The 24,642-nt window shown below is 42.6% G+C and overlaps 1 protein-coding gene across 5 annotated transcripts in view; it reads left to right on the top strand.

Moving 5' to 3' along the window:
• The window catches only part of TTC13 (tetratricopeptide repeat domain 13), a 79,114-nt gene that overhangs the window by 35,380 nt on the left and 19,092 nt on the right, over positions 1-24,642 (top strand). For 3 of the 5 annotated variants that reach the window (XM_047088604.1, XM_047088603.1, XM_047088607.1), the window contains exons 5-16: positions 524-589; positions 2,107-2,199; positions 4,864-4,980; positions 6,038-6,148; positions 11,343-11,425; positions 13,516-13,657; positions 14,147-14,321; positions 16,323-16,479; positions 20,827-20,957; positions 21,704-21,836; positions 22,672-22,764; positions 24,072-24,155. In XM_047088604.1, coding sequence (XP_046944560.1) covers positions 524-589; positions 2,107-2,199; positions 4,864-4,980; positions 6,038-6,148; positions 11,343-11,425; positions 13,516-13,657; positions 14,147-14,321; positions 16,323-16,479; positions 20,827-20,957; positions 21,704-21,836; positions 22,672-22,764; positions 24,072-24,155 — 1,385 coding nt within the window. The remainder of the gene's footprint in view (positions 1-523; positions 590-2,106; positions 2,200-4,863; positions 4,981-6,037; positions 6,149-11,342; positions 11,426-13,515; positions 13,658-14,146; positions 14,322-16,322; positions 16,480-20,826; positions 20,958-21,703; positions 21,837-22,671; positions 22,765-24,071; positions 24,156-24,642) is intronic. The other 2 variants (XM_047088606.1, XM_047088605.1) reach the window with 1 other exon arrangement.

The raw sequence follows: 24,642 nt of genomic DNA on the forward strand, positions 1-24,642 counted from the left end.
CATAAAGGACTGCATTCACCCCAACCGATTGTGGAGTGGACTCGTTTCTTGTTGCTCGATGGAGTTGGCACTGGGAGGTTCTTCCCTTTTCAGATGATTTCATGACTGTGCGAGGGGACAAACTGGGAAGAAGCATTGCCCAGTGCTTCGCGCCTAACCGTTTATTTCCCCAGGCCTCCGTTTCCCCACCCAGAGCACACGATCGCGGACGCTGCTGGTCATAGGGTTGTTGAGAGGATGTTTTAAAGGAGATGACCGTGTGACAGAAACTAGCACAGGGCTCGTTAATGTTGGTTCTCTTTATTATTTTTTTTAACGCAAAGAACCTTAATCACGTGTCTCATTCAAATGAGCCCCAAGCACACTGACTCTCCTGGTTGGGGACCGCGTGTGGACGTATGTGTGGCAGTAGCATAAACTAGAGCTTGTTGCTTGTGGCGTTAACGCGCTTTACGTAGAAACTGATTTGTTTTGTTTTGTTTTGTTTATAGTTTTTGACGTGTTTCTGTTTTGGTCTGACTAGGAGGAGCCTGATCTGGTTAGTGCAATTTATGGCCGAGGGATAGCCTATGGAAAGAAGGGATTACATGTGAGTATGGAATAGCTACTCTTGCCATAGTGCCTACCATGACCTGACCTGGACCAGGGTTCCGACAGAACCGCTCCCTGTTGATTGAGTGCCGATGGACACACAGTGGGGGCACGCCAGTTCCCGCCTGCGAACGTGGCTTTAGAGAATGTACTCAACATCACGTGGCCAGGAAGGTGGGAGCGGGGGACTGGGGATCTCTACCCAGGGCTCCTGGGGGTCCGTCTTGCCATCTACTCTAAAAGGACAGCCTTGCCAGCCTAAACTGTATTTCATGATGAGCTGGACATAGAGCAAGGAGAGTATGAGACCTTAACTGAATTCCCAAGAAATATTCATTGGTAGAAGTAGAGTCTAGGGATGCATAGTGCAGTAGGACTTAGAATCTGAGTTTCTTTCACAATTTTTAAAGGTTGGATAAAAGACCAAAAGCGTTTGTTTTTGTTTTTTTTTTTTGATAAAGATTATTTTTATTTGTTATCATGTATTATATTCTCCCCCAGATAAGTATATCGTTTTCACCTTCTTCCCCTTATTTCTCTGGGGAATGCAGAAGGAGGGTTATAATAGACATATTTTACTCAACAAAGGCACCATGGTATAAACATGAAGATTTTCCTGAGACTACATGGTAAATAAGGAAATAGTTTAAGATTCAGATCTTTGTATTTTCAGTTAGAATATTATACACAAACTATTCTGTTGTCCTATTGTATATTAGAAATACTCAAATTAATGATGATTGAAGGAGAAGCATCACTTTCATCTTTGCCAGTTTAAAAAATTGTACTAATCAGGTGCTGGCCTATTGGTGAAATTTTATATAATATTTGTATACTTCTGAGACATAGAGGACTGAGAATGAACTCAGATCTGGGAATGACAGAGGTGTTTAGGAAGGAAGCAGTGTTACATTCAGAGCATCAATAAATGACAGAAGTTGTCAGAGATGAGCTTCTTCCCAATTCTCCTCTCTTTTCATTTTATATCTCGACATGAAATTTCCTTGTATCTTTAATGCATTTTTAATGTAAAAGTGACATGCTCATATTTCTAATATAAAAATAACATGCAAATTTTAAAGACAACTTACCTGAACTTCCTAAGGTGTAGGTATGTAGGCTTAGGGGTTTTGACGGACACTGACTCGGTCCCTTTGTATCCCCATGTTGTCACTGGTCAGCATCATTTTGCATGCTGCTATCCATCCACATACTCATCCATTGAAATTCATTGATTCAGTGTTTAAATAGGTTCAATTTAGAAAATAACCTACCATCAGTGGAACTTGTGATATATAGCCAGGTCTAATGGGCTACTGATGGGTAGGTAGACGTGAGTGAGTTAAATAATCATAACTGAATTTAAACCAGCAGCTCTTTTATCTAGAAGCTAAGTTCATATTTACTTCTAAGTAAGTAGTTATATCTTTACTAAATTTTTAGTTTTTTCAGAAAAACTATTGAACCTGATTTTGAGTAACAGTGTATCTCATACTAAGCTAATGCCTTTTCAAGGACATTAAGAATGCTGAACTTGCTCTGTTCGAATTGAGCCGAGTAATTACCTTGGAACCAGATCGTCCAGAGGTATTTGAACAGCGAGCAGAAGTGAGTGCGGTTTTCTTTTTCCCTCTGTCGTTATTGGATTAGTTGAATCTCAGATTTTTTTTCCTATTATTTTATGACTTATACATTTTAAAGCTCCCTTATCTATTGCATTTTCCTCCATAGGTACTTTATGCCTTTAAACGTGGTTGAAATTACTAGAAAATTATGGACTGACTGAGAGATACTCCTGATTTAACATTTAATAGTAATATTTAGTATTAAAATATGTGGTTATAACATGTACTATTACTGTCAGTGTTCATGTTTACTCTATCTATGACATACTTTAGTCAAACAGTATGACAGTATGGTCAGAATGAGATTTATAACCATTACAAGTGCGTGCGTGTGTGTGTGTGTATACACTTATGTATAATTCTTGGGAGATGTACTTATCTACATAGAGACATAGAGCAGGTAAGGGTGACCAAAACCAGACCTTGAAGGAATTTAGGACTTGAAGTGGAGACAGAAATAACTTGGTGAAAATACCAGGTAGTATTTGTGATGGGAGGCGGGAAGAGGAAATGCTTCTTCAGGAACAGAGAGATGTGGTGTGTCAGAGCTTGGGGGAGGCTGGCAGGGGCAGGGTGGGGGTTGTCTGCCGAGGCCTCACTGAACAGATAATGCTAGAGCCAATCAGAGCCCACATCTTGGGGGACAAGGTGGAGAAAGGGTATTCAGATCAGAGAAAGGAGCGTGTGGTGAGGCATTCCTTTTAATAAAACGTGTTCCTCTTACCGTTTGCATAATATAGTTACAAACTACCCAGATTTCATTTTACCGCTCATTTAACCATATCGAATGCTTTAGAATTTGTTAATGTGTTCACACTGGCTAAAACTTAACTTTTAGTCATCTGACATAATGGGATTTCATAGTTGAACTAAAGGAAAAATGACTTATTTCCTCTTATGGGGGAGAAAACTTAGAAGTAAAGAAAACACTAAATGTGTTAGTAATTTAACAACTGTATTTGCGATGTTTGTATTCTCAAAATTACAGTGTCTAAAGTTATAGTTCAGTTTCACAAAGTGAATTTTATGTCTTATTGGGAATTTGGGTTTCTGAATAAAATTCTTTCTCAGTTAATGATATAATTCATTATCTCTTGTCTATTTTGGATTGTAACCATAAGGGTTAAGGGATTGTAATTTGTTCGTTACTGCACGAGAGCCTTGTTGGTGTTTAGGGTGAGATTTGGTGATATCTGCTCTGGGGAGGGGTGCTGATGCTTTTTCCCTCCATTACTCTGATGTCATGTTAAAATGTTACGGTAAAGCATGAATTCATTAAGTGTGCATAGAAAGAAGACTTGTTCAGCAGCTTTAGAAGTTTCTCAAAAGCTACTCAAAAAGCTTCTCATATCTACTCAAAAGCTAGTCGTGTACCCAAAAGTGATATTGGTAATCCGAAAAGTAATTTTCAATGATCTTAAATATATATAGTGATATTCCTCTTTCCTGGCATCATTGGGCAACGATATCACTACAAAGTGGTTTTTCTAGCTAAATTACAGCTTACCGTTTACATACGTCTGAAATTATTTGATGAGAAATCTTTCTCTTTCATCCTTGCTGCGATAGTCTGTGTTTAATGAACATCATTCTACCTTTTTTAGTTACTCAGGTCATTATTGTGAATGTCGATTATTGTGCTGAGGTGTGGTGATTCAGTTATGTACGTAGGGGTTATGAACTAGGTAGGGATGTTCTTTCTCCCAAAATCTAACCCCAGACTGCTATGCTTTTTGAATTCTCAGGTGTATATTCCGTAATTTCTTTCTTTCCTTTTTCTGAGCTTCCGTTCTTGCCACTGGTGATGTGCCTGCCAGAATCCTCTCTCTTTTGCTGGTTTTCGGTTCCCGCAGAGTAGGAAACCACGTAGTAGAACCTGATGGAAATGACCTATATTCTAAGAGCAAAATTAACCCGAATTTCAGGACATTTGCTCAGGATGAAATGCTTGAGCTTGATTGCATGAGTCCTGCTAACCCATTTTGGATTTTCTCACGTCCTCTTGGTGTAGTTTTGCATTCTCAACTGTCTTCTGTGTTGTCATCGTCACCTGCACACAGCTGACTGCTGCATCACCAGGGTTTCCCAAACAAGCCTGCGGACCTTTGTTCTTCCGCCGTGCAGATCTTGACCGATGAGCTGAGAGTTAACACAAAGGGACTCCCAAAACACCTGGAGTCTTAGATTGTCAGTCAGCCCTTAGTGCCACAGAGGTCGTAGCTAAAGACCATGAAGGACTCTAATCTGTGTCTGTCAGTTTCTCTGCTCTTAATGGCTCAAAGTCATCCTTCAGATTAACTTTGAAATGCTAAATTTTGTTTTGAAAGATAATGATAGGTTGAGAAAAAAAGGGTCACATTTCAAGAAAATCGACATCTGTTGTAACCCAGACCATGAAACCGTGACAAAGCCATTGCTGTAGTTCTAGTTCGTCAGCCTCCCCATCTGCGGGACAAAGATCGGCAGCCCCTCGGCCTGTTGACTTTGAACCTCACTGCGTAGTATGTGGGGTCAAGGATTCTTGCTGCCGGGAAAGTGATCTTGTGAGTGGGGTGTGGTGAGGTGGAATTGAAAAGTCAAGAACATTGGCAGTTTGGGGGTTTGTCACTGGAAGATTTCTCCGCTAATGACATGTTTGGGTTTATAGATTCTGTCCCCTCTGGGACGAATTAATGAAGCAGTGAATGATCTCACCAAAGCTATTCAGCTGCAGCCCTCAGCACGGCTGTACAGACACCGGGGGACCCTGTACTTCATATCAGAGGTGAGTGATTTTTGCCTTGAAATGTTTCTTTTGTGATAATAGAGACTTCACTTTTCTGTTCACTTCAGAAAGCTGCTCTTTGATAGATAGATGTGGGTTCGGGGCTGCATAATAATATGCTTGTGACACAAGACAGTCGTAAAAGCACTTTCTTTAGCTGAACTTGAACCCAGCGGAGAAACGTTAAGTACCAAGAGTACATTGTCTTGCTTGAACTGTCAGCAGTGACTAATTCTAGACTCGGGGAAAAAGAAAGAGAAAATGAAGAGATTTGGTTCACTGACTGCACTTCAGCCTTTTTTGCACATGTCAGCACAGGGAAACAGGTGCACATGTTACCGATGTGATTGTGAAACTGAAAGGCACAGTTGGAATTTCCTCGGGGAGCAAGAGCCATAACTAGAACCAACGTGGCTTCTCAGACCGTAGCTTGTCGGTGGCAGTGACCCAGATCTGGCAAGATTATCTTTTATCGTCATAGTGGTATCTCTGATTGCTGCCATTATTTGCGTGGGTTTACGTAACTTCAGGAACAATTTTCTATTGCAAGAGAAAATGGGTATGAAAACAACCTCAGCATAACACACGTTAAGGTTGACCTATGGCATAATCATTTTGGAAGTGTTCAGTGTAGTAAGATGCTAGTACCAGAAAATAATTTGTTAAGTTTCTCTGACAGATTATGACTTTAATACTGTTTTTATAAATAATCTTTTTTTTTAATGTTTATTTATTTTTGAGAGAGAGAGAGAGACAGAGCATGAGCAGGGGAGGGGCAGGGGCAGAGAGACCATAAATAATCTTTTTGTAGTTGAGACAGCGTATTTAAATTAAACCTTTGCGGGATTTTCCCCATCAATTTCTTAAGAAAACCAACTGTTTCAACGAATAGGATAAGCATTCAGCTGATATTTATGAGCATGAAATGTTCCCTTTAATGCCGAAGAGGGCATAGAATGAAATGGGATTTTTTTTTCCTCTACCAATCAAAAGTAGGAAATGTCTAAATATCTAATGAATGCTACTCTCTTTTTTTCCCTTGCTCTCCTTTCTGTAGGACTATGCGACCGCCCATGAAGATTTTCAGCAGTCCCTAGAGCTGAACAAAAACCAGCCTATAGCTATGCTATACAAAGGTCTAACTTTCTTTCACAGAGGACTTTTGAAGGTGAAAGTGTTACACAATATGTGCACCGTATAATGATTCTGCTTTTCTCTCGAGGGTGGGAAGACTTTAATGGGATTCCACTTGGCCTGTTTGCAAATGACATCTCACGTGTCCACCTGATTGGTTTATTTTAGGAGGGAGTTTGAGTCGGTGTATTTATTGAGCTCCTACTATCTGGTGCAGACGGGACAAGGATAAATAGGGAGAAAGAATTCTTTGCACTTTACGCTTAGGAAGGATACAGTTCACCAAGTTCCCCTCTCCCCCCCCACCCCCCGACGTATAATTTATCATATGGTAAATACACGAAAAAAAGTAGTGTAAACAAAGTGCTTTGGAAACAGGGATAGGAAGGATTCACTTAAGCTGCGGGGTTAGAGAAGGTTCCAGAGAGCAAGTGGACGTTGTCCTCGGCCTTGCAGGCGGAGTGGATTGGGGGCAGCCAGCTACAAAGCATGAGTGCTGGCAAAGAACATGGAGGAGGTACGGCCAGTTTGCGGCGTAGCAAGTAGGTTTGAGTGGAAGGGAGTTGAGCTGTCAGGTCGGCCGAGGGGAGGCCCCCGAAGTGTCTAGAGTGCTATGCTGAGCATCTTGATTTTAATTTGTAGGCCCAGAGAGCTGTAAAATCTAGCTTTGGGGGAAAGGATGTCATTGAGACCCAATCTGCTATTTAGGATGTGGATTCTGACAACCCAGTGGCAGGGGGGCTTAGGGGCAGAGGACCACGGGGAGACACGGGTAACCGGAGACCTGATCGGACCCCTGGGGGCTCCAAGAGTGGGTCTGGAGACATTACTACAACGAGCACATTGCTGCTGCCGCCTGGAGATTGCTGTTGGGGGGAAGGAGTTGAGGGAAATAGAAAAGGTGTCATCCAAGCCGATTGATGTGTGGAGAGGCAGTGTCACCTCTGGCCCGTCCCTGCCTCCTGTCCTTGGCCTGGCACTCCCTGGGCGTGTTGAGGACCTATGGTGCAAGAGCCTTATCTTGGGACAGAGACCTGGGTGGGAGTCGGGAGGGGAGCTCTGGTCTCTCACAGTGGCCTCCTCGGCACCCACAGCCGGCACAGGGTCAGAGCTCTGGTGCAGGACCCACCCGAGCCGTCCGTTTGAAGACAGGCTGGCCTAAGAGTCAGCCTGGGTAGGTGAAAAACGCTTAATGCTGTCTGGCAGGTCAAGAGAGCCTGCAAAAGAGAAGGTTGTTCTTTACCTTAACTTTGAAAGCTGTGACGAATCTCAGGAGCGCGTGGCAGGAAAGAGTGCTCTGGCAGAAAGAACGTGCATTTTATTACGGAAAGTGGTTTCGAGGATCACGCCCGCACTCTTGGGGGGTAGGCACAGTTGACCTTTAAAAAGGCCACATGTTGTAAACCCTCGGCGTCATGGGTGGCGCCTGTCACATAGTAGGTGCTCAATAAGTACTAGTGGACTGAATGAATTTCAAGGACAGAGCGTTGGGTTTGGAGTTGGAAGGCCGTGGCTGGAGCTCCTGCTCTGAACCCTGTGAACTGTCCCACTGGACAAGCTGCTTAAGGCTTTTCCGCCGCTCCTTCCCTTATCTGTCATGTAGAGATGATTCTGCCGTCTGCCTCTTGAAGGGGTTCAATAAAACAACGTGTGTGAAAGGTACTTTAAGAGCTATGAGCACGAATCAGGTATTAGTTATTATAGATCGTGTTACATGTGAACATTTAATTTCATCTAAGTGTCATAGACCTTAAAAAAATAACTCCCATCCACAAACTACCAAACCAGAGGGAACCGGGAAGATTTTCTTTCGTCCGCCTCCCGTCCTTCCTGCCGGGGTGTGGTGGGTGGTCCTCACAGACCTCCCGTCTGCCCCCGCAAGACTCAGGCCAGCAGCCCTGGGTGTCGAGAGCAGTTATTTAAAATGTGCTTTGAGCAGCTGCCAGATGGGCTTTTCCAGTTTTATTTTGCATCTGCCTCTCGCCTTCTCTCAGTTACCTTAAATTTAAAAAAAAACCTCACAGTCACAACACCAGATGCAAAGTCTGTCCCTCGAGCAGCAACCTCGCCGAACCACGTGGGGCTTTCTCCTCTTCAGCGTGCTCGTAAATAAACCCAGCATCAACGTGTGTAATAGATGGGAACCTTTCCTTTGCATTTTTATGGATCTGCTGTCCGAGGAGGTCAGAGTGTTGACGTATTGTCTCACTCGTCCCAACGGCATCCCCACAAAGTATATAGAAGGGGCAGAGGGTGTCCCAGTTACACAGAGTGGAAAACTAGCGGTGACACATCTTCCTTAAACTAATGAACTTAGTGTAGATATCTTTAGGTCTCTTGTTAACTGTAGAGACAACGTGTTAAATGGACCCATGAATTGGCGCTGTCTTTATATCCTGAAGCTGGTCTGCCCAGGTCAGCGGCAATTCAGAAATGAATTACGGGGGTGGTTTGCTTCTTTACTTAATGAGGTAATACATGAGAAATTCTGCAGGCAATATGACCTGACAGATTTCGCAGCCGTCCAGCTTGGTAGATCTGTCAGCCATTTTGGATTTCTCTGGGGAAAACACGGCAAAAACTTGTCTCGTATTTGTGTCGTAAGGATATTTCAAACATGGTACACTCCGAGCGCATGTTTTTTTATCAGCCTCTGCTTCGAGAGGTCCCTGCAACTGTTCTCTTCATTGTAACGAAGCAGGAAGGCCGGAGTGATGGCCACCCACCACTGGTGAGGGAGGAAGATGGCGGCCCAGGTGGGGTGATGCCCGCCCGCGCTGCGCAAACAAACTCCGAGCCGGTTCGTGTGCTTGGAGACTGATTCATTTCGAACGTAGTTTCTTTGTTCCGAGTGGCTTCAAATCTTGATTCTGCTATGTCCCCTCTTTGGCAGAATGAGGTAGAGAGCTGTGCAGTGATTAGACAGGAACCCCGAAACCAAAGACTCTTAAAAGCTGAAGAGAAATCAGACTTTGAAGAACTGTGGCGTCCCAGCGTGCTGTAAGTGCAGTGGGCAGCAGATGTCGCCCGGGCATCTCCCCCAGACGTCCACAAACACCCCAGACTTCCCACGCCCCAGCTGGACTCATCACCTCCTCCCACCCCTGCCCTGCAGCCGGCCCCCCTACTTCCTCACGTTGGCTAACGCTCTCGCCTTTCACCCGGGCTCTTCAGCTCCTAAGCTTCCTGCCCTCCCTTCTCCCTCACCACCCCCTACCCACGGCCACTGGATTCTTAGTTTGCCTTTCAGGATATCTCCTGAGTGTGACCCTTCTTTTCTGTCCTCAGAGACACCGTCTCAGTTTGAGCTTTCTTTATCTCTTGCCTGGGCTCCTGCAGTCACCTCCTCACTGGGCTTCGTCCCCTCCCCTGTCCCGCCCGCCTGCTCTGTTGTGGCCAGTGGCAGTCATCTCTAGAGTCAGTTTTGTGAGGTCGCACACCTACTCAGCCCCCAGTCCTCATTGCTGGCAGGGTGACGCCCCCACTGCAGAGCACGCCAGAGGCCCTTCCCCTCTGGTCCCGGCTCGCCACAGGGCCTGGCCCCCTGTCTCTTCCTTCCCTCCACTCCCACCAGGCACCCGCACTCTTGCCGTCCTGCCTCCCCCACCGCTGCCCACCCCCACCACCCCGTCTTTCTCTGCCACCCTCCTTCTCATTCTCCCAGACCCAGCTCAGTTGTCACTTGCCCTCCTGGTGAAGCCTGTCCCGGTGTCCCAGGCTCAGTTAGGTATTCCTTCCTCTTTATTCCCAGAGACTCTTACTTGTATCTCTCTTGTAGCTCTTAGTTTATATTCTAATAACCTGTTTAAGTAATTGGCTTTCTAACTAGACTGAGTTCTTCGAGGACAGAGAGAGTGATTTGCTTGGCTTTGTGTCCCCTGTACCTCACCCTGCCCCCGGCACATAGTAGGCGCTCAATACATGTTTGTTGAATTGAAAACGTAGTTGTAAAAAACTCAGAAGATCTAGACTGTGCCAGGGCCAGAAGCCTAATGAAGAGTAGTCTTTGACATTTAAGTGTTAACATTTATCTGTTCTCATCCTTCCGCTGAACGGTACACAGTCAGTGGGACTCCTTAATGAGTAGGTTGTTGTCCCCGTTGTCACCTTAGAAAGGTTTGAAAGCCCGCCCCTCCTACCCTGCTGCCTCCTACAGAGAAAATCAAGAAGCAGGGAATGAATGATTTTTTTTAGAAAAGAATTAGGATTATGTGCCTACCAAATCACTAAATATTTATTGAGTGCCTACCATGTGCAAGGCATTTGACATGTTAGTAGTTTTTGTGCTATGAATTATCTAATCAGGTGTGAAATACACAGAAGTTTTAAAGCCTTTCTTTCTCTTGAAAGCCTTCAGAGATCCTTTGTAGCCATTAACTTAAGTAAGACACATCTTTTCCTTGGGAAATGTGTGAAATGTCTTCATCATTTTTTATCACAGTAGATAATCAAGTCATAATGGAGAGCACACTGAATACAGTGTAAGCCCAGGATGTTTACTGGGAAGCAGACTGGTGCATTGTAGTAACAGTTTCCAGAGGATTCCACAGCGGCCAGGTGCACTGTGCGTTCCCGGCAGGCTGCTCCCCAGGGCGCAACACCCGTGCCGCCTTCTCACTCCGTCAGCCACAGACCTGGAGTGGTGCTGGCAGAAAACTAGGTCCCCCAGACGCCCCCACCTCAAGGTCTCTGTTTTGTTTTACTGTATCTTTTTCCTGTAGATCATGGGAATCATTCACAGAGTCCATCTAGGAGCCTTGGTGCTTTTGGTCTTTTTTTAATGAACAATCTCACTTTGGGCTTCCTTTTTTGTCTCTTCCGCTGGTTCAGTTTAAATGCTGCTAGTTATGATCATTTAAAATTGTATACAGCTAGTAGGCTTACTTTTATTCCACAAGGCCTTTGTTGATTAAAGAAATGATATTGACACAAAGGTGATATCGTTACCTAATGAAGTAGACGGAGGGAAGCCGTTTCCCGGTTCTGAAAGGGGAGAAACTTGTAAGGCTCTGTTATTGCCCAGAGCAGAGCATTTGTTTCCTGTCGAAATCAAATCCTCCTGACTCAGTTTGTCAGACTCTCTACCTCTTTTTGCGAGGTCCTCATATTAAAAAAGGAAAATCACTCCAAGACCGTGTACATTGTATATTTAAGTCCATTAGTGATTTAAGTGAAACTCAATTTTAATAGTCATGCACATGACATAATTTCCCATATACTTTTTTCAGGAAGCTATTGAGTCCTTCAAAGAAGCCTTGAAGCAGAAAGTTGATTTTATTGATGCGTACAAAAGTCTGGGACAGGCCTATAGGTAAGAAAAGGAACAGTAGTCAGGGTAGGAGGGAGGGTGTAGAGTGGGGAGACAAGAGAGCCTCACATAATAGTGATATTTTATTTAAAAAAACTTTTTAAATCTTTATTTATTCTTGAGAGAGAGAGAGAGAGACAGGGTGTGAGCAGGGGAGAAGCATAAAGAGAGGGAGACACAGAATCTGAAGCAGGCAGGCTCCAGGCTCCGAGCTGTCAGTACAGAGCCCGACATGGGGCTCGAACTCACGAACCACAAGATCTTGACCTGAGCTGAAGTTGGATGCTCAACTGACTGAGCCACCCAGGCACCCTGTCGTAATAGTGATATTTTAAAAGAAATTGAATTTCTTAACCAGAAGAGATTGTCCTTCTAAATCACATAGGCATTAATACGCTTGTTGAGAGCTTCTCTGGAATATAGAAAGACCCGTGGGTCAGAGGGTATCATGACGTATATATCATCTTTTAAAACGACTTCGCTTTGTATATATTGGTCTAGAAAATGTTCGTCCTTCAAAATTTATTGCTTTGAATAGCAGCATTATATGCTGGTTGAGTCATAGACACTGATGCTTTTCTAGACCGTAAATAAGGTTAATTCCCACATCACTGTGATTCGTTTGAAGATTCCTTGATTAAAAGGATGGAAAATTATGCTGCATAGGATGATATCGATGACCATCAATATGATCAACTATGATATACAGTCACTGTGCATCTCCATCAGGAGTGAGAAGTTGTGCTTTGACCCTGGCATCCTGACTCCTGGTGTTACCCTGACCAGTAGAGCTACTTTGACTTTGGGCTTTCAAAAATCTTTACAGTCTGACCTGAAAAGGAGATTGCATGGCTTGACGGAAGGGCTCGGGATTCAGGAGTCAAGAGATTCGGTTCTGGTTCCAGATTGTCCATTCCACACTTGTGTCTCCTCAACTTCCCTGAGCGTCAGGGTTCTCCCTTACGAGGTTCTGTAAAAGTTAGGAAAGAGACAGTAACCGAGATCCCTGTCAGAGCTGTTAGTCACCTCACCCAGGAAGGATTGAATTCTAGAGCTTATTTATCTGATGCAGTCATTGGAGAAGCTCTCTTACCACTAACTTGAAGAAAGTGTCTTTGCATTCGTTTTTAATTTAAATGATGATATTTATCCTTGCTGTCCCACAGAATGGTTGGGGACATACATTGAAAACAGATTTGAAAACACCTAGAGTAACTAGTAAAGTGATATGTAAATGTAAATGGGTAGTATATTTTTAAAAAATATTATTTACAAAAAATAGACACATGGCATGTTTTTAAGGTGTTTTTGTTATTTGTAAAAAATTTGATAGGTAAAAGAAGCCTAATAATATTTCTACTCTGAAATGATTGCTATCCTAAAATATACTTTCTTTCTGATGTTTTAAATTACAAAATGATTTACTGGATTTTAAGGGAAGTAACTTCTGTGACAGGAAAAATACAATTTTCGGCTTATGAATTTGATTCAGAATGATATACCTATGTATGATTGTAACCTACATACTCCCCCCCTCCCCGCAAAGGAGAAACATGATTTTATCTAAATACTAAAATCTACTAAAGATACTAAATACTAAATACTAAATACTAAAATCTACTAAATACTAAATACTAAATACTAAATACTAAAATCTACTAAATACTAAAAATCTACTAAAATACTAAATACTAAATACTAAAATCTACTAAATACTAAATACTAAATACTAAATACTAAAATCTACTAAATACTAAAAATCTACTAAAATCTACTAAAATCATAGTTTTTTTAAGGGTTGGAGCTCGTCATGAATTGGGGAAAAGGATTTGAATAAGCACTTGCTTTTGGAAAGCAATAAATTCATTTTCCCCAAAGAATTTCAAGGGCCTTGTGGTTATCCTGCAGTCGAGTAAAATTTGGGAAAAGCAAGTGAGATGTGGATGTGTCAAAGTGTAAAGTGGTAAAATAGAAAAGGGAATCCCTATCAAGGTATCTGATTCTCATCTGGGACTGTAATTCTGAGGCTAACTTGTTCTGTGTGTTTACTGAAACGTTCTGCACTGTGCTCATAACTGTTGTCAAATACCTAGAGAACTGGGCAATTTTGAAGCCGCCACCGAGAGCTTTCAGAAGGCGCTGTTGCTCAACCAAAATCACGTACAGACCCTGCAGCTGCGGGGAATGATGCTCTATCACCACGGCAGCCTGCAGGAGGCTCTTAAGAACTTCAAGGTGAGCATCCGTAAGTGAGAAGCACTGTAACAGCTCGTGGAGCCTTTTTTTTCTTTCTCTCTTTTTTTTTTTAACTGTTTATTGACTTTGAGAGAGGGAGAGGGAGAGAGAGAATCCCAAGCAGGCTCCACGCTGTCGGTGCAGAGCCCGATGCAGGGCTCGATCCCACGAACTGCATGGGTCGTGATGTGTGCCCAAATCAAGAGTCAGACACTCGACTGACTGAGCCACCCAGGAGCCCCTGGGATCATTCTTCAACAAAATTTAGTGAAATGACTAGAGAGAAGGACAAGGTAATGTTTATACCCCTGCAAAAAGAAAGAGAAAAAACCACTGCTGTGTCCTAGAGACTGATTTACAGAGCATGCATTTGGTCTGATTTAGCCTGGAGGGAAAGCCCTTCTAATTCCAGATTGAAGAATAAAACGCTTAAGAGTTATCTGCAACTGTATTGAAACTAATGGGGCGTTTTCTCCCTCCATGCCTCAGCGGTGTCTGCAGCTAGAACCCTATAATGAGGTGTGCCAGTATATGAAAGGACTCAGCCATGTTGCGATGGGACAGTTTTACGAAGGAATAAAAGCACAAACTAAAGTTATGCTAAATGATCCTCTTCCAGGCCAGAAGGCTAGCCCAGAGTATCTGAAAGTGAAATATCTCCGAGGTAAGTCACAAAATTGCTGAAGCATTGAATTTGGATGCTCAGAGCCACATAAATCATATTGCTTGTCGCTTGTGTCGTATGAAACAGCTGAGTCTCGAAGGCACTAGGAAACATGAACACGGCCATCCCTTGGTGGACTAGATAAGACCCCTGTCTTCTAGAGACCAGTCGCATACTTTGTCTATCACTTCCTATGGATTTTTTTCTCTTTAACATTAAAAAAGTTTAAAAAATTTTACTCAAGTCAAACCTATTTTGAGCTAAACGTGACAACCATCTGGGTATGGGATGGGTCTCGTTACACCTGGTCTAGAGACATAGGAGTAATAGGAGAGTAACATTTTCTGAGGTTTTTGTTGTTAAATGTAAACTTGGTAGCTTTGACGTATCTCCTTCATATCAGAATTCTCACCTACTTTGGAGATACTCAGTTGGGATGAGGAAGAAAGCAAATCTTTATGTCATCTTTTGATTAGGCAGGATCTCACCTTTTCTCTGCCATATAAAACTATATTTTTGTTTTGTTGTTTTTTTGTTTTGTTCCAAAATGGATTTGTTTTTTATTGAAGCATACTTAACATACAGTGTTATATTTGTTCTAGGCACACGGTGCAATGATTTGACGATTCTGTATACTTTCAGTGCTCATCACGATATAACATTTTTGTTGTTCGTGCAGAGCTCAGATCTTTACTCCCCTTTTTCCTCTTTCCTTTGTCATCAAAAACCCTCTCATACCACTACTGCCCAACTGTAAAAATTTATGAGCCCTGCAGTTTTAAGTTTTTCGTAGTCACATTAAAAAAAGTAAAAATAAACAGGTGGAATTCATTTTATAATACATTTTATTTGATGCGGTGTATGCATAATATCAGTTCAACATGTAATTATTATGAAAACACTATTTGTTAGTATCATTAGATATTTTACGTTATTTTTTTTACTAAGTCTTTGAAATGTGTATATTTTATATTTACAGCACATCTTTATATTTACATCGTTATACTTACATTGGATGTTAAATTTTTATTGGAAGTTCTTTTGTCAAATACCTTTTTTTTGTCAAAAACTTTTTTTTCTTAAGTTTTTTAGAGTGTGGGGAGGGGCAGCAAGAGAGGGAGAGAGAGAATCCCAAGCATGCTCCTCAGTGCCAGCATGGAGCTTGACGTCGGCTGGAACTCACGAAACCGTGAGATCATGAGCTGAGCCAAAGTCAAGAGTCTGATGCTTAACTGGCTGAGCCACCCAGGCGCCCCGAATTTTTGTTGGAAATTCTTAATTTGAAGTCCTGTTTTGTAAAATTTAAAGTTGAAAAAGTAGGTTCATACATGTGAGTTGTTCCAAATAGACTAAAGTTTTCTAATAATTGACTCAAATATCAGTTTTTAGGTTTAGAGTAATTAAATTAACATTTAAAATACAGTTTCTCGGTTACAGTGGCCACATTTTAAGTGTTCACTAGCTACGTGGCTGGGGGCTGCCTACTGGACAGCATAGCTCCTCACTGTAAATTACAATTTCCTCTTGTTTCCCGGGTTAGTAGAACGCGGGAGCTGTAGACTGAAGGAGGGGCACTCCATGTCCTGGTCTTTTTCTGTACTGCTTCCGTAGAGATAAGCAGCAGTCAGTTGATGAAATCATGTACATGGTCAGTTGATTTATATCAGTTGACAGAAAACCAGGCTCCGACACTGAACTCGGATTCTCAGACTCTGCAGCTAAAAAGTGAGATCTTTGATGGTGTCCGTGGAAGGATGATTAAAATTTAGCCAAAGTGGACCCTGATTGACTGGCTTATATTTGACCCTGGTAACTTGAGTTACCCTGTATCATGTGATGTTAGCGACTTACTGAAATTTGGAGCCACCCTTTAGGATTCTGGGAATTAACAGTTTGTCACAGAGCAGTTGTATGACAGCCAGCAAGAAGAAATACTTCTGGAGCGATATTTGGGGGCGTGTGTCCGATGTGGGTGTGTCAGATCTCGTCTCATACCTGCAGAGTATTCTCGGTATCTTCACGCACACCTCGATACTCCCCTTACGGAATATAACATTGATGTGGATCTGCCTGGAAGCTTTAAAGACCACTGGGCTAAAAATCTGCCTTTCCTCATAGAAGATTATGAAGAACAGCCAGGGTTACAGCCCCACATAAAGTAAGTGCTTTAAATAAAATGACTTTTTTCAAGACTGAACTATAAGCTTATCATGATATCTCTTGCTCAGTAAACGGCTTTCTACCCACGTCTCTCAAGTATTTATTTTTGGATTTGATATGTCTGCAAATAGCTTAGTTTATACGGCACCTTGAAACTTACCTTTGGATATCATCTCTCCTGCTAGCCTGGCCTTCCCTGCTAATTTTTTGCAATCTTCAAACTTCAGATGTACTTACTGGCAGTTTTTGATATGCATTATTATTACCATGTTAGTTTTTTTTAATTTTATTTTATTTTTGAGAGAGACAGAGCATGAGCATGAGCGTGAGCAGGGGAGGGGCAGAGAGAGGGGGAGACACAATCTGAAGCGGGCTCCAGGCTCCCAGCTGTCAGCAGAGAGCCCGACGTGGGGCTCAAACCCATGAACCGTGAGATCATGACCTGAGCTGAAGTCAGACGCTTAACCTGCTGGGCCACCCAGATGCCCCACCATGTTACTTTTGAAACAAATTACTTAAAGCCAGAAGTTTGAAATTACACTGCTGGTCAACTACTGCTTACATTATGGCAAAACATACAGGCTAAAGGGCTATCCCATTACAAAAACAATTGGAACAGAAATTAATTCCTGGGAGTCTAGCAATGCCTTAAAAATTAAGAAAAATCTGCAAAGATCGATCCCCTCACGCTGTAGAAAGAAAGACAAGCAGGGGTGGGGGTGGGGGGTTGTTGGTGGCAGATTCAAACTAGAGTGGTGAATGATAAGCACATTTGAAAAGCAAAAAGTGTCCTGGAGGTAAAGGCATGTAACAGCCACTACAATGGGAGGCCTTAAGGTCTAAGCAAGATAGGCTTGCTAAACTTTTTCAAGGAGCTAAAGCAGCCCCATATTGGGGGACCATATTCACAGGATCTCAACAAGAAAAAATGCAAACCTGTGTGGAAAGAAAGTAGTGCCAATTTGGGGTCCAAGTACTCCCGCAGATTAAGATCATTAGAATGAGAGTCAAAAACCAAGATCACCAAAACCATATGTCAAAATCAACAGGAATAACAAACAACAGACTTAGACTCTCAAGGGCTTCAAGTATTGGAATTGTTGAATACAGTCTCTGACACCAAATGAAATTGTTGAGAGAAATTATGAAGAAATCAGAAACATGAGCAAGAAATAAGAGATTATCAAAAATGACCAGGCAGATTAAAAATAAATTGGAAGCTTTAAGAATAGAAAATATTGAAATGAAGAATTCAGTGTGTAAGCTTAACAGCAAATTAGACATAGGTGAGAGAAACTTGCTTAATTGGAAGGTGGAGCATTAGGAATTAATCTAAACTGTGGCACAGAGAGTCCAGGTGTTAGAAAACATGAGACAGAAGATGTGGAAGATGTAAGAATGTCTAGCATATATCTAATTGAAATCTTGGGAGAAGAGAATGGAGGAGAGGCAGTTTTTGAAGAAATAATAGCTAACAATTTCCCAGAACTAAGGAAATATAAATCCATAGATTTTTTTTAAAAAGTTGCATAAATGACAAGAAATCCATATCCAGACACACCATAAGTAGTAGGAGAACACATAAGGAGAAAAATTTTTAAACAGAAAAATCCTATCACCTACTTAGGGTCAATAATTGGACTGACTATAAATCCCTCAACATCAAAATGGCAGTGAGAAGATAATAGACTATTTTCAAAGTGCTGCAAGAAAAAAAAATAACTTTCAACCTAAAGTTCTGTACCCAGCAAAACTATCTTTTATGAATATAGACCAAATAAATATATATTCCATAATCAAAAACTGAACTAACCATCACCTGCCATTCACTAAAAATCTCTTAAGGAATGTAATTAAAGAAAAAGGTAGTTGGCCACAGGCAAAATTGAGATACAAGAAGGAATAATGAGAAAAGAAAATGGTAAGCATGACAAACTGGTAAGTCTAAGTAAGTATTGTCTATATAAAATAATGCCTGGTTTGGGGGCTTTATAAAATGGATAGAAATAAAATACTGGGAACAATAGCAAGTAAGTTGAGAGACAGTAAGAATTAAGTATGCTAAGGGAATATGAGTTAAATATTATGTTGAAGCTTTAAGTTATACATAAATATTTAAAATACTAGAATGAGTACTAAAAGTTAGAAACAAAGTGTATAGCTTCTATATTAGTGGACGAGTAAAAAAATAAAAAATAAAGTCTACAATCAACCAGAAAAGAGGGGAAAGAGAGGAAGCATAAAAAAGTAGGGCAAATAAAAAGAAAAAAATAAGAATAGGTTGAAATAAACCAGGTATATTAATAATGACAATAAATATAAATGGATTTTTAAATGTCAAAAGAGACATAGTTGGATTTGAATTTTTTTTTAATGTTAATTTATTTTTGAGAGAGAGAGACAGAGCGTGAGTCTGGGAGAGGCCGAGAGAGAGGGAGACACAGAATCTGAAGCAGGCTCCAGGCTCTGAGCTGTCAGCACAGAGCCTGACGCGGGGCTTGAACTCACGGACCACGAGATCATGACCTGAGCCCAAGTTGGACGCTTAACCTCTGAGCCACCAAGGCACCCCTGACTGTTTTAAAAATCCAGTTAAATGCTTTCTACAAGAGACATGTAATGCTTAAGGACACAGAAAGATTGAAAGTAAAGGGATGGAAAAAATTCTACATGGGAAACACTAAAAGATTCCTGATGTAGGTATGTTTATATTAATGGATTTAAATTTTTTTTTAATTACTAAGAACAAAGATTGTTACTACATAAGGACAGAGGTTCAAATCACCAGGAAAGATGTAAATTTAAACTTATATATACCTACTAAAATAACTTTACAAATTGAAAGAAATACACAGAGAAATCAATAGATTCAGTATCCTAATGAGAGATTCTAATTTTTGATCAGTCACACACACACACAAAACTAGTAAAGATTTAGACTTTCTGAACGTCACAATTAACAGACTTGGCCTCTTATTCTGCTATAGAACTGTGTACCCAGTAATCGAAGAATACATAGTCTTTTCAAGTACACTTTGGTCATTTATAAAGACTGACCACTTACTCATATTTAAATACATTTCAAATAACTAGTGCCACAGTAGACTATGGTAAAATCTTCATTATTTGGAAATTTAAAAGCACACATATTAAAATATAGATTAAAGATAAAATCCACACTGGAAATTTGAATATACTTTAAAAACAAAAAAAGATGAAAACTCCACATACCAATACTTGTGGAAGCAGTGAGACCATTATCTAACCAAAAGTAATAAAAAGAAGAGATTGCTCAGAGAAGTTATATATATTCTCTACCACCCCATTTTAGAGAAGTACCCATGTGCAGAAAAGCATGAACCTAGGCAGGCCTGCACTGCTGTCCCTGGAAAAGTCTGCTTGCAAGGCTGGCCCCTGGGTGGCGTCTGGGAACGTGGATTTCAGGAGGGTTCCCATCATGCCCAGAACTCATAAGAGTGGCTCACTGTGTGCCAAAGCTGCTTGTACAAACAATATGATTTATGTTAAACACTTGCTTTGCCTCTGGGTATTTGGAATTTGAGTAATTCCCAGGCAAAGGCTGTTTACACGATCAGCGTCTGATAAAAAACCCTGGGCACTGAGTATCTAATGAGCTTCCTGGTTAGCATTTCACACAGCAGGGAGGGGGGTTTAATCCTGAGTGTCTCCCCTGGGACAGGACCCTTGGAAGCTTGCGCCTGGTTTCCTCTGCGCTTCGCCCCCTGAGCTTTTCCCCTTTGAGGATTGTGCCTGTGTCCTGCTGTGCTAAGTCACAGCCATGAGTACAACTGTGGAGTCCTGTGAGCCCTCCCAGCGGATTATGGGACCCAAGGGTGGTCTTGTGGGCCTCTACACAACCTGTAACCTAAGATTGCAAACTCTGTTATGCAGACTTCGGGCAGGTAGGCAGCCAAACGATTAATAGGCCCCAGGCCATCCCAGGTATACTTGGTCTAATGCAACCTGAGGCAGGGGTGGGGGAGAGACATAGGGCAGAGATTTGGTTGCTTGTTGATAAAGTCGGTCCATGCAGGTTATGTATCCTGGGGAAGTTTATGAAGCAAATAATGGCCAGAAGTGCCTTCTGAAATGCACTCTAGTTACCAGTGTTACTCACAAGCGTGTGATAATAATTGTGCGCATACACGCGTAAAGATTCTTCTAATTTGTGTAAGATTGGGTGCCAAGCACTGGGGTCAAGATCCTGTGGTCATAGATTTCTCGATCAGTTCTCCAGTGGAGGAAATGACTGCTCTTCAGGTAAAATTGGATTAGCAGACCTCTGTTGTAAAGTCCCTAACCGCGTATGTCGTGTTCCTTCCAGAGACGTGTTACATCAGAACTTTGAGGGTTATAAGCCAGAGGTACAAGAGCTGATCTGTGTAGCTGATCGTTTGGGATCCCTGATGCAGTATGAAACGCCTGGCTTCCTGCCAAACAAGAGAATACACAGAGGTATCCTGAAACCATCCGAAAACGGACAGGTTGCTGACATAAGAGCAAGAATCGTCAAACCGTGTTGCGCGTAAAAAAAAAAAAAAAAATCATTTGTGCCAACTCCTAAATCCCCATTTGATCCGGACAAAACTGTAGAGATTCATTCACACTGAATTCTGAAAGAGAGCTTCCCGTGTGGCCTTGGTGTTGTCGCCACCCTGTTGACGTAGAATATGGGTCTTCAGTTGTGGCTGTGGATCCGACGGCTTAGTGTGGGAGCGAGGGAGAATTTGAATCTCCAGGTCTTTAGGAGGCAGAGCTGGGAGGAGACAGCTTCGGGGGGGTGCCTCTGATTTCCTCTGATGTTAGTTTTATGAAGACTGACACGATTGTAGCGTATCTCTGGTCTTGTTAAATTACCAATACAATTCTTTTTTTTTTTTTTAAGTTTATTTATGTTTGAGACAGAGAGAGACAGAGCATGAACGGGGGAGGGGCAGAGAGAGAGGGAGACACAGAATCAAGCAGGCTCCAGGCTCCGAGCCATCAGCCCAGAGCCCGACGCGGGGCTCGAACTCACGGACCGCAAGATCGTGACCTGAGCTGAAGTCGGACGCTTAACCGACTGAGCCACCCAGGCGCCCTACAATTCTTTTTTTATACGGTGACTCAAGTTATCACCGAGACTCTGCAGAGTAGGTGAACATCAGTCCCTCGGAAGTGAACTCACAAACCCTTGTTTTCTCAATATTTGCTTCTTTCAGCCATGGGCTTGGCAGCGTTGGAAGTCATGCAAGCTGTACAGCGTACGTGGACCAACTCGAAAGTTCGAATGAATGGGAAAACACGGCTGATGCAGTGGAGAGACATGTTTGACATTGCAGTAAAGTGGAGACGGTAACTAATTAAACTCGTGTTTAAATGGAAATAAACTAGAAGGGTTCTCACTGTAAAATAATAGAAGGCTCCTCTGGGTAACAGGTGTTTTTGGCTAGTGGAGCCGACATGAGGTATCACGCGAGTCTAGGCACATCTGTACATTGCGCTGTGTTCACCACAGATGTAGCTCCCGTCTGCCCCACGCAACACCGTTACAGTAGGACTGACTGTGGTCCTTACGCTGTACCTTGCACCCCCGTGACATATTCATTCCATTACTGGGAGCCTGCCCCTCCCACTCAGTCGACGGGTTTCGAATTCTGTTTTGATTACTAACAATATGCCTTGTAAGTTACTTTTTCCTCTCTACAGTTTATCGGAAATTGCTGGCATCATTATTCTTTGAAACGCCTTTGGCTGATGTTTACGAAATATAGGAACTGACTGCTCTCAAGTTTCCAAGCACACTTTTAAGCGAAGTGTTTTAGAAAAAGCAGTCTCTTGGAAAGAACGCATTATCTGGGGTGTACCTTTGAATGAACTGTAGTGTACTGGTCCCTTGATAGTTGAAGTGTGTGCCTGGGTAACCAGCTATGGCTTAGGGGGGAGCTACTGATACTCATTGACATGAGAAAAATACTACTCTTCTAGTAAACCTATACTGACTTCCTACTGGCTCCAATTGGAACATTTATTTGGAGTTAGCAGGTTGGTGTGGCATACTTTTAGATAATGAGCCGAGTACTTGCTTTCTCCCCACTCTTTGCACAGACTCATCCTGTTTCATTGGTAATGCTTTTGAACATTTCTAGGTTGTATAAGGCCTCCGTCTTTAACAAGCTCTGGTTTACAGGATTGCTGACCCGGACCAGCCGGTGCTGTGGTTAGATCAGATGCCAGCACGAAGTCTTAGCAGAGGTTTTAACAACCACATCAATTTAATCAGGTAGGAACCCTTTGTGCATCTTTCCTGTTTGCACAGGAGTTCGTTCTAAATAGGTCATGGAGACCATGGACGAACGACCCTTGATCCTCTCCCGGGGACTTTTTGAAAAGGGCCCACACGGATTAGTTCTGTACCTGCAGGGTCCCGCCTGCACTTCTTAGAGTGAGTCCAGCTGCAGGAAGAATGCAGTGCGTGCCATGTTCCCTCTCCAGTCTCTCCTCTTAGGAAGAGACTGTGTGATAATTCAGGTGAACAAGTGTGCAAGGAAGGGGGAGCAGAAGAGACGGAGGAGAGAGTGCAGAATCAGGAGCACTGGCACTAGGTTGGAAATGGAGGAGAGCGTAGGGACCCACAGGAAGGCGGTCCCCTCTCTGGCTCAGGTGCGTGGTCCTTCCAATAGGCCAGGTGACAATAGGACAGAAAGGAGATGGCCACATTTGGGGGCTGGCGCTGGGGGGAAGTGCAGGGTACGGGAGTGACTTCCTGTGCACGGTTACGAACCTGAGGTTTGAGATGTCTGTAGGTAATGTGGGGAGCGATGCCCAGGGAGCAGTTGGGTGTGTAACATGTTGTACACGCGCATCCGGCTGGATGTGTCCATCAGTATGTCGGCTGTACATGAAGTTCTGGGAGAGAGTTTGAAAACTAGGAGGCGGGGACAGAAATGTGAGTAAAATTTATTTATTTATTTCATTTTTGAGAGAAAGAGAGACAGAGCGCTAGCAGGGGAGGGGCAGAGAAAGAGAGGGAGACACGGAATCCGAAGCAGGCTCCAGGCTCCGAGCCGTCAGCCCAGAGCCCGACACCCGGCTCGAACCCATGAACCACGAGATCGTGACCTGAGCTGAAGTCAGACACTTAACCGACTGAGCCACCCAGGTGCCCTGAGTAAAATAATATTTAGAGTGGGCAGAGGAGATGAAGCCTGTGTGTGAGCTGGACCACAGGAGAACTACCAGGAGAACCAAAGGAGAGGAGAAAAAGTCCAGGGATTCATGAAGGAAATTGGCATAAAAAGGCTGAACGTCGTAGAAGTACTTGAGGATTTTTCTCCTCATTTTGGCATCTCCGGGCCTGAGTTTGGTGCCTCTCCTACCAGGAAAAGCTGCAAGAGCTGACAGGCAATCCTGCCAAGACAGTTCTTTGCTTCTTCCATGCACCGGGTGCAAATAAGCACAGTTTCCAGACTGTTTTGCTACATTATTCTCACAGCTCTCTTACCATTCTCTTGAATTCACTTGGAAGTTAGATGTTGTTTCCAATACAGTCCTTTCTAAAACGATTCTTAATTTTTTTTTTTCTTTCAGGGGCCAGGTGATCAACATGAGATACCTGGAATATTTTGAGAAAATTCTTCATTTTATTAAAGATAGGATTCTTGTTTATCACGGGTAATCCTTCAATTTTCTTTTTCACGGTAATCGCTAGCTTTGGTAGAGTTTACAGTAGTTGTATCTGTGAAACTTGAAAATTAAGCCTATTGACAGACTAAACAAAGTCTATCAAATGTTGACACAGTGTTTGGAGTTGTAAAGCCTTTCAGTAATGACTTACCAGCCTTCTTTTTTTTTTTTTTTAATTTTTTTTTTTAACGTTTATTTATTTTTGAGACAGAGAGAGACACAGCATGAACGGGGGAGGGGCAGAGAGAGAGGGAGACACAGAATCGGAAGCAGGCTCCAGGCTCTGAGCCATCAGCCCAGAGCCCGACACGGGGCTCGAACTCGCGGACTGCGAGATCGTGACCTGAGCTGAAGTCGGACGCTTAACCGACTGAGCCACCCAGGCGCCCCTTACCAGCCTTCTTTTAACAGCTGTACAGAATCCATGAAATGTTTTAATCTTACGATACTGTGACTTTTCTCATCTCCTTCTCTG

This window comes from Lynx rufus, unplaced genomic scaffold (genome assembly GCF_022079265.1).
Source record: "Lynx rufus isolate CCGP_SWC_20201006 ecotype Redwood Valley unplaced genomic scaffold, mLynRuf1.p SCAF_25, whole genome shotgun sequence".
In the NCBI taxonomy this organism is placed as follows: Eukaryota; Metazoa; Chordata; class Mammalia; order Carnivora; family Felidae; genus Lynx; species Lynx rufus.